The 9,965-nt window shown below is 39.4% G+C and overlaps 1 protein-coding gene across 1 annotated transcript; it reads right to left on the bottom strand.

Annotated features, from left to right (window-relative positions):
* Positions 1-1,839: 1,839 nt before the first annotated feature.
* On the bottom strand, positions 1,840-4,970 carry neurod6 (neuronal differentiation 6). The gene is made up of 2 exons (XM_005799935.3): positions 4,592-4,970; positions 1,840-4,242 (listed from the first exon to the last, which is right to left on the bottom strand). The coding sequence occupies exons 1-2, from the start codon at positions 4,602-4,604 to the stop codon at positions 3,224-3,226; spliced, it is 1,032 nt and encodes a 343-aa protein (XP_005799992.1). The 5' UTR covers positions 4,605-4,970; the 3' UTR covers positions 1,840-3,223.
* Positions 4,971-9,965: the final 4,995 nt, after the last annotated feature.

The following is a 9,965-nucleotide window of genomic DNA, read 5'->3' as shown; positions in this document are numbered from 1 at the left end:
TACCCCATTGATCTTTTAAACGTTTTCCCTCGTTATAATGTCCAACCTGAGTGCATAATTGTGAAGTGGAAGAATAAGCAACATCTCAGTGACAGAACATAGCATGGATTGGATATATGGGTATAAAAGGCATCTCATGACCTTGAAGCCTCACCAAGGACTCTAAATTCCATTTAAGTCTGGACTTTGACTGGGCTGTTCCATATTCATATGAATATGGTTACAAATAATCTGTTAAAAAGGAGCTCTGACATAATTTTGGGTTGTTGTCCTGCTAGAAGGTGAACTTACACCTCAAGCTTAACAGGTTTCCCAACAACATTGCTCATTATTTGGATCCTTCCATCACCAACAGGTTGAACTGTCACTGTTTAACAAAGTCATCCTCGTAGTGGGAATGATGTGTTCAAAGGGACGTTCATTGTTAGTTTTCCTCCTAACACAGCATTTAATATTTTCCCTCTGACTGGAGCGTCTTGGGATGTTCTCTGAATAATACTTCCCTTGTCCAACCTGTCAGTTTAGAGTTACTGTCTTTGGTTTGCCATAAGAGCTGAGAATATTGTTTTATAACCTGACCTTAAACTCCTCTGCAACTTTCTCTCTGGCCTGTTCTCTGGGTTTCTTGGTCTTCATTATGTTGTTTGTTCACTAGAACAAAGAACAGCTGTATTTTCCCTAAGATTAAACTGCACACAAGTGGGCTCTATTTACTAATTAGGTGTCTTATAAAGACAATTGGTTGCGCTGGATTTATTTTTTTAGGAGTACTGAACAGAAGGAGGGCTGAATAAAAATGCACACTACAACTGTTAGACTTTCATTTAAAAAAAAAAAAAACATTGTTAAAGCCATGTAACCTTAACTTTGCAGTTATGCATTACTTTTGTTGGTTTATTTCCTAAAATCCATTACAAGTTTGGGTTTGTGGCTGAAATGTGACACAATGTAAAAAAGTTAAGGGATGCGCAATTTAACAAAGCGGTATAAGTGGAGCTTTTGCTGTTAGTTAAAAGAATGTTGAACAAAATTGCATTATATTACGAAGGAAGTTCCCGGGCCTGAAAGTTATGAGTATTCGCAATCTTTCATGACAGAACAATGTTTGCGATGTAACATTAAACAAAGTGATTGTCAACGGCACTTTTGTTAGATTAGTATCCCTTAACAATCCCGTGACGCCACTGAAAACGGCCTTTTGGAAACGCTTAGAAAATCACCCAGAAAGAGCAACATGCGGATAGCTCCAGACACGAAAAGAGCAGGAACAGGCAGCAGACAGGAAGGACTGCTGATCGTTTCTGTTCTCGAACACATCGCTTGTCTTTTACAGCAGTAATGTTGTTGCCTCCGGGGATTATCAAACCCACTTGGTTCCAAACTGGGAGGATCAACCAACCGCCATGAGCCGCGGTCTGGATGACATCCAACACCTCCTGGGCGCTTCTGACACAAATCAGCCATCTGATCAGCTGGAAGTCAGTCAAATTAGCGACAAATAAAAACGGAAAAAGAGAGGCAAAAAAAAAAAAACGATCCTAAAAAGAACAATGAATGCCAACTTATAATTACCCAAAGTGTCTATGAGTTGCATAAATTCGAGCGTTTTAGCGGATATATATAAAAAAGAAACATCCAAAGTGCAAATCTTAAGGGCCTGCGCTGCCGCATTCTGAGTGGTATTAATAAACATAAAATAAAAGTAATGGTTTTATCTTAATTTATTTTCCAGCTACTATTGTTATTATTATTTTCTTTTTTTCTTAATTGCCATCTGCTGTCGATCATTGCCACAGAAAGCTGAGAATCTGGGCCACAACATAAAGCCTCCCACATCCTCTTCTTTAATTTATTCCTTTATTTTTAATTTATTTATTTTTATTGCGACAAAACACATCACAAAACATTAACACATTACTTCACGAATAATTCGATCCATAACGGGTTTCCAGGAGTGCGCGTCAGTGTGAAGAGTTTGTGCGTGCGTGCATGTGTGTGTATGCGTGTGTGTGTGTGTGTGTGTGTGTGTGTGCGTTTCAGGAAATAAATTAGATTCATCATCCAAGCATTCGGCATCCGATTACAAAAATCAACAGGATTTATGAGCACGGTCACCAACATTGTGCAGAAATATACGAAGTGCATCACAGTCGCTCCACGGGAAAGAAAAGTTCACATCAAGCAACCAAAAACTTCCCCTCCGTGGTTTACTAATGGCCACTGCCTTTATCATTTTCTCCCCCCTATTAAGGCATGTTACATTTTATTCCAGCTGAACACAAATGTGATTTTTTTTCTTCTCCCCCTGTCAGCTGCAGTGAAATTTTACAACAATGCAACATAAACGAACTTGAAATTCACATAAAACTTTACATTGTCGTTTTACATTATTTTTAATATATATTATTCACAATCAAACAAAACGGACTTATTTTTTTTTTTTTTTTTAAAAGTAAATAAATACTGGGGAAAAAAATTACATTCAGTTCGGTACTGTAAAAAATGATCCGACATATAGGAATGAATTTAAACGTGACATTTTCCGCCTTTACTTTTACCTCCTTGTCCTTCAGTTGACCTAGTTTAAGTCCTAAATTATCTGGTGTGTTTGTAAGAATACATTTCTAATAAGCACTGATTGCATTTGGCAAGATTGCATAGCTCAATTGAAGTTTTGTTGAAAACACAGATTCTCTTAGCTCGAAACATGTCTGAGTCAACTACCCTGATGAACTGAAATCAATTTAGCTCTTTTTCTCCCTTTCATTTAAATCGTTTTCATATATAACAAACTATGTTGGGTGCAATCAGCTATATCCAAAAAGTGTATAATTACCAACATTTGCTGCACCTCCATGAAAGAAAAGAAATTTAAACACTACACTGCAACTGTAAGAAAAAGAAGAGAGAAAGAAATAAATAAAAAGTAAACAAGTTCGTGTTTCGTCTTAAATTTGACTTGTTTGGAAACAAACATGTAGCACCAACTTATTCAAACTTTGTTTTCCCTTTTTAAAAAACGGGGATCTGAAGTATTTAAGATAATAATCATTCAACATAAATTAAAATAACATCCAAACTGCTGCTTTTACAGTTAAGAAGTAACTTTAAACCCCAAAAATGTGCATCAACATCTGAGTTTTCTTTTTGTTTCTTTTTTTACTTTTTACTTTTGTGCAGAGAAATTTGCATCTGAAGTTTGCACTTTGTCCCATGTGGTGAATTAATTGTGGTAAGAGCCATTGACTTCCCCCTGCGTTTGGAAGGACTGACTGCGGACGTGCAGGTCGTAGGGGAAACGGGCCTCTGGGGAGACTCGGTACATTGAGTTAGATGCGAGGGCCGAGCGCCCTGGCGCGCCACAGTAGCGCACGCCATAGTGGCTGCTTTTCCCATAATCTTGCGGGTCGTCGTGTTTTAGGGAAAAAATTCCATTGAAGTTTATCGGGGGGCTCAGCTGGCCGTCAAAATGCGGGCTCCCACTGTCCGGGGACGGGTTCTCGAAGTAAGTTTCGTAGGCGCTGCTGTAGCTGCAGTGTCGGAAAGGTTTGGAGCCGGTGTCCAGCGCGCCGCCGCTGTGGCCCGGGGGCGAGTTCATGTCCGAGCTGGTGTACGAGTACATAGCCTCGTAGGGCGACCTGCCCGAAAACATCACCTCTCCATTGTGATCCGTGAGAAAATTTCTGGCATTCAGCTGCAAACAGCCCGCCACCAAGTTGGTGGTAGGCTGAGATAATCCTTTGCACAAAGTTTGCACAAAAGCGAGGAGGTCCGGTCTCTTCCCCGCGCTCAGGGTCTCTGATAGGGCCCAGATGTAATTTTTTGCCAGTCTTAGCGTCTCGATCTTGGACAGTTTCTGAGTTTTCGAGTAGCACGGCACAACTTTGCGCAGACTCTCCAGCGCGGCGTTCAAGCCGTGCATTCGGCTGCGCTCCCGGGCGTTGGCTTCATGGCGCCGGAGTTTGGCCCTGTCCACCTGCTCCTTGCCGGGCCTCTTTTTCCGCGGCCCCCGTTTCTTCTGTAGCCCGTTCTCGTCCTGGTCGTCCTCTCTTTCGTCTTCCTCCCTGTCGGAAAGGTCGTCCTCGGCCTCCCTCATCATCTGAGGGTCGGATCTGGCTGTGGGGCGCTGTTGTCGCTCCGGCTGTTGCAGGCTGTCAGGCAGGCTTTCGCGGGGATAGTTGGCACCAAAGCGCGGCTCACACATCATATGAGGTACCTCGAATGGCAGCGTCAACTTATCTCCTGCAGGAAAAAGAAAAAGAAAGTGGCGACGTAAATTGTAAGAGCAAAATTCAGCGCCTACGTCTTTTGAAGGTTGTCAGTTAATTACCCTGTGAATGAGTCCTCCCAGGAGGAAGAGGAACAAATTGGCAAGCGAGGCCGATGTGACTGATGTCTTTTCAAAGACACTCAATTCACAATGATCTGAAAAATGTTTTGGCCCTTTTTACTGCATATTTTTGGGCAGTTTTACAAAATCCAGCCCCGTGTTTTCTTTCTTCAAATTCAGCTGAAAAAATAATGAATTAACTACTTACATTGAAAGAAATATTAATAAAACACACACAGACACACACCCCATCATACCCACCTCTGGTCAGCATGTACTTGTCCTCATGGTCCCAATTATCGCCTCTGAATCTCCGCTGCAGCGTCTTCTTCTTTTTTTTCTTTTTTTGCAAAACTGCACAATTAAACCAGCCAGAGCTCAAACCCTCCTTTCTCCTCCTCGCTGCGATCCGCTCTCCCCCTTCCTTTCCTCTCTCTTTGAGGAATGACACTCATGCCAACACCGGGTACCCATGCCATCTGCCGCTGACGTCTTGTGGCAGCCGAGACCACGTGTTCAGCGTCCCGTGGGACCCCCCAGTCCGCACCGATCATCTGGCAGCTCCGGTAAAAAGGCACCGGGAGGCCCACGTTTACCGTCAAAAACGCAGACCGGAGAGGGATAACGACTAATACCTGCTTCTCACTCGCTGTAAGAAAGAGGAACTTTATTTATTTATTTACTTATTTTGTCTACGAAAAAAAGATGGAATGCGTAAGGATTTACAGGCATTCTAACAAGTAGACAGATAAATGTTTAATAGAAATGATTAGTTTCAGAAGTCTTCTGTTGATTGGTGAAATGAAAAAAGCATGATAGATAGATAGATAGATAGATAGATAGATAGATAGATAGATAGATAGATAGATAGATAGATAGATAGATAGATAGATAGATAGATAGATAGATAGATAGATAGATAGATAGATAGATAGATAGATAGATAGATAGATAGATAGATAGAGAGATAGAGAGACAGACAGACAGACAGACAGACAGACAGACAGACAGACTAAAATAAATTAGATTATTAAACTGTCCATATTCAAAAATATAGATGCTTCCCAATTTAAATAATCAATTAGCTGTAATTAACCACATTTTTGGTTTAATTTCATTAGCCACAACCAGGACCTGTCTAACAACAGGAAGTAGGCTAAAAGATCTGAAGAAGCTTTACACCAGTCAGATAAGAAATACAGTTCTTGGCATCTATTAGTCTGAAAACTGCAGCAAGGTTATTTCTAAGACTGGCTCCAGCAATCTACCAAGAGAGCCATTTTACACAATTGACAAAATATGGAAAAGGTTTGATTGGCTGCGCTTCCAAAGTTACTGCAACGATTCATCCAAGAGATCACAAAAGAAGCCAGAATATCATCTAAAGCCTCGTAAACCTAATTTACATCTGTTTGTGTCGATGTTCACGGTTTAACAATAAGAAAGAGACAAATAGAAGCAAAAATTGCATGCAAAGGAGAGATTCCTGCTGGATAAGTCTGCTGACCAGAAAGAACAATAAAATCTTGCTTAGATTTATCAAGAGACATTGTTATAGGACAATTTTATGTGCACTGGCTATATAAAAGTGGGATTTTTTGGAAGGTGTGTCATGTTAGATCTGGTTGAATGAAAGAAGATTTTGTTATGACAGAGTAGATGACCTGCAATATGGCTGAATTAAAACAATCTTTCAAGGAAGAGAGGGCGAAAACTCCTGTCCGATATTAAACATTTTTAGTATGCAGAGTTTGATGGTCTCGACTGGAATTTTTCAATGAATGTAAAATTAAATGAATGAGTCTGAAATTTAGCTTTTCGACTACAATCGCTCAAGTTGGGTTTGACTTGAAACAAAGGATGTAGAAAAGTATCTCATACCTACAGATAAACATGCATCTGTGATGCCAAAGGGCTCATTCTCTTCTATATGTTCCAGATAGGTTGGTAGAGAATATGGCAACATAAACTCTTTGAAATATCAGAACTTTTTGAATTTAGCGCTCTTTGACTCTAACAGTCAAATAGTAAACATTTATTGACCATAAACAGTTGCTGATCTGAAGATTTCATTCCTAGTTTTTCAACAAGAAGTTATGGAAATGTTCTTTACCATCTTCCCCAGTCTGCATGCTGAGAAGACGGACAGAGATGGATCTTCCTTCAATTTAGTGGCCAGCTATTAAGGAAATGGGCTCCAGTGTCACATTAAAATCCAAACAATTGCTAATTTTTTCTCCTTTTATCTGTTTTAACTTCCATCAACTTGGGTGACAAAATGTTAATTTGATGCCTAATATCCCACACCCTGATAAATAAAGTTCAAATAAAGATATAATCAGCATCAATGACATCACCTGTCGGTGGTCACGATATTATGTCTGTTGTATCTTCAATTGTAGATGATGGATAGAAGAAACCTCTATGATTTTTTTCTATGAAAAAAGAGACCTACAACCTACATATTCCATGTTCCAAAAAAAAAAAAAGTGAAACAGACATTCTTTAGAAATCAAGGAAGTTTTCCAGCAAAACTATTTTAGTTGAAATTGCCTTAAAAATGTCTCATAAGCAAGTTTGTTTTTTGTCTTAATTTTTTTTTCAGCTTTATGCACAAGTGATTAAGAAAATTCAGCAGATACTTTACAAGCACAGGATGGTGTGAACATAACAGAGGAGCGTGCACGGTGTTGGTTCCTTACCATTATAGCCATTAAGCACACCCAGTGGAAAAAGACACAATGGCACGCTGCCAAATCCTCGCTGGGGCACAGCTGGCACTCGATATGGGTATATGCACTCCTCAGTTATGTGGAACACTCACATACACAATTGCATGCGGAAATGTGTGCCTGTGAATGACCTTGCTGCAAGGAGAATCAATTAAAGCAACTTATCAGTCTCTCTTGTATTGGTTATCACAGGGCATCGATCACAAGTATGAGTCAGGCTGCAGAAAGGTGGCTGGCGTGAGTTCAGGGCACCTTCAACAGCGACAATTAGGGCATGCACAGAACATGGTGAATGTTGCAACGTTTCATCTAATGCATGCATGTAGACAGTTGTATCTAAACACATGTTAATTGCACATGTGGTTCTATAAAAAAAAACAAAACAAAACAAAACAAAAATTAAAAGCCAAAGCAAAACGGCCAAAAAGTGTCGCTTCATTTCTGACTCCCCCCCCCCCCCGAAATATTTCAGCTGGTCTGCTGGTCGTTCTGGTCTACTACACACACACACATGCACCCCCACACGCACGCCCACACACACACGCACACACACACACACACACACACACGGATACATGCTGAAGAGTCAAACTCCCCATCTCAGACTAATCAGTTGACTGCACTAATTGCAAATGCAAATATGCAAATTTATATTAATTAATTACTCCACTAATTAGTTCTCTTGTCTTTTCAGGTAATAAATCATGGTGTGGTTGAGAGAGGAAGAGAGAAAGCGACAGGACTGTGATCTTTTGTCTGCTAAAATCCTCGTCTCAGCTCCGAATCTGATCCGGTGATGCTTTACGGACAGATTTTATCAAGCTGTCATCCACAGAGACTTCTTCGCTTAACTTTCTTTTTTTAATCACACCTCCAGCTTTGCTTAATTATTTCATTTGATATTTCACATGTTGTACTTGAAGGGTGGAAGCATTGTAATTTGGAAGGTATAACAAATAGCAGAGGTTGGTAAATCAGGGAGCCTGGCTGACAGTTCTTGCCTGTCAGCTTTTTTAATTATCACATTATCAGCTTTTATAGGCAGTGCAGAGCTGCAAATGAAGGCGCCACACATTGCACGCTGAGTCGAAAGCATTTCTCAATTGATGTCAGCAGTTAGAAAGGATCCGTGTCTGGATGATGAGTGCGAGGTGATGTGGTTAAAAGGACGGTAATGGTGTGGTTATACAACAGGATTCTGTCCAACGTTTAATTTAGAGTCACATCTCGTGGGTTAGTTCTCTTTCAGAACCAATATACGAAGCAACTCTAAGTAACACCGACTCCGTAATGAGCCCTGCGACAACTCTCGCTATTTATATTACACCGCCTTCAACTGAGCTCCATGTACAATTAACTAAATGCCAAACACAGAAGCTAAATGAGGAAGTGCTTATGTTGTGCCACATACAAGTGCAAGCCATTTATTTTGAGTACTTGTGGATACCCAAATGAACACTTCAGTTGTTGTCAATAATAATCTTGTTGTCATGGTATAAAGCTGTTTCCAAAATGATTTATTGTTTGTTTTATTGTTGTTGTTTTTCTCAACATCCATCATATGTTGTTTCCAAATCTCTGACGTTTTGTTCAAGGAATGCCTCAAGTGTGTGTAGTATTTGTTCTCTTTATCTTCATGTAACCACTGATGAGTAAATAAACAAACAACAAAAAAACTACAACAATGAAGTTAATAAGCAAACGTTACTATCTGCTTATATAGGATGTGGAAAACGGGAGGTTCTGGAGAGGAAGCATGTTTCTGTCTATCAATTACCTTACCTATTGCTTTACGGTAACATTTTCTGTACTGATAGCAGGATAACAATAACAATTGCCATGTCTGTCACAAGATTGATATCTTTAATAAAGCAAAATAAAGGACATTTCAATAATTTCAAAGAAACATTTAGGAGAAAAAGACAGTGAACATACTAGAAACAAAAGAAGAGAGTAACCATTGCATTGGTTCATTGCATTTGAACTTGGGAGTCAAAATATTTAAGCTTTAAGTGAAAGCTGTTGAAAATCTGACTTTTAACACCAGAAGTGTCCCACTTGAAACAAGGTCACAATCCAACTTTTCAGGTTTGAATATTAAATATGTTTTGGCTGCAGCAGGAAGCTTACGTTTAACTTCTTCTAGTTTGCATCTCATGAACTTAGTTTGACACACAGTATTATTGTACATTAGTTGAATCCATAAAACACTGCACAGGTCACTTTATTATGTGTGCCTGCTTAGTTGCTTGTTAGCACAAATAGCAAGTCAGCCAATCACATGACAGCAACTCATTTCATTTAGATCTCTAAGATCTAGATGACTTACTGTAGTTGAAACTGGTGAAGAAAGGGGAAGTGACTTTGAACGTGGCAGGATTGTTGGGACTAGACAGGCTGATCTGAGCCTGCTGACCTACCGGAAATTTTCCCGGACAACAAACTCTCAAATTCATAGAGTATTGTTTAAAAAAACAAACAAAAAAAAACACAATAAAATGTCTTGTGATTTGCAGTTCACATGGACTTTGCGCTTACTCTAAATATTTCATGTTTGAGAGTTGGGTGTAATTTCTCAAAATGTGTATTTCAATGTGACACCTGTTTACTATGACTATCATATGACATCATTATTATTTATGAAATACATTGAGTAATGCTGTGGCTCATGTACTTCTATTTTTTATGCATTACAATTACTGCACACGTTTTTTCAGGCGCATACTGTATAGCGTTTTTGTTTGAATATGTATACGAATTCCTTTACTGTGAGGTTGAGGTTTGTTAAAACATCTTTTATGTAGGTGGACAAAGTTGTGTCTTTCTGTTCATTATTAGCTATGAGAACTGAAATATATCTTAGGAAAGGCCACATCCTTGAGTCTAGAGATAAATCATTTTTG

Source organism: Xiphophorus maculatus, chromosome 6, assembly GCF_002775205.1.
Source record: "Xiphophorus maculatus strain JP 163 A chromosome 6, X_maculatus-5.0-male, whole genome shotgun sequence".
Lineage (NCBI taxonomy): Eukaryota > Metazoa > Chordata > Actinopteri > Cyprinodontiformes > Poeciliidae > Xiphophorus > Xiphophorus maculatus.
This window is presented reverse-complemented; position numbering and strand designations above follow the sequence as displayed.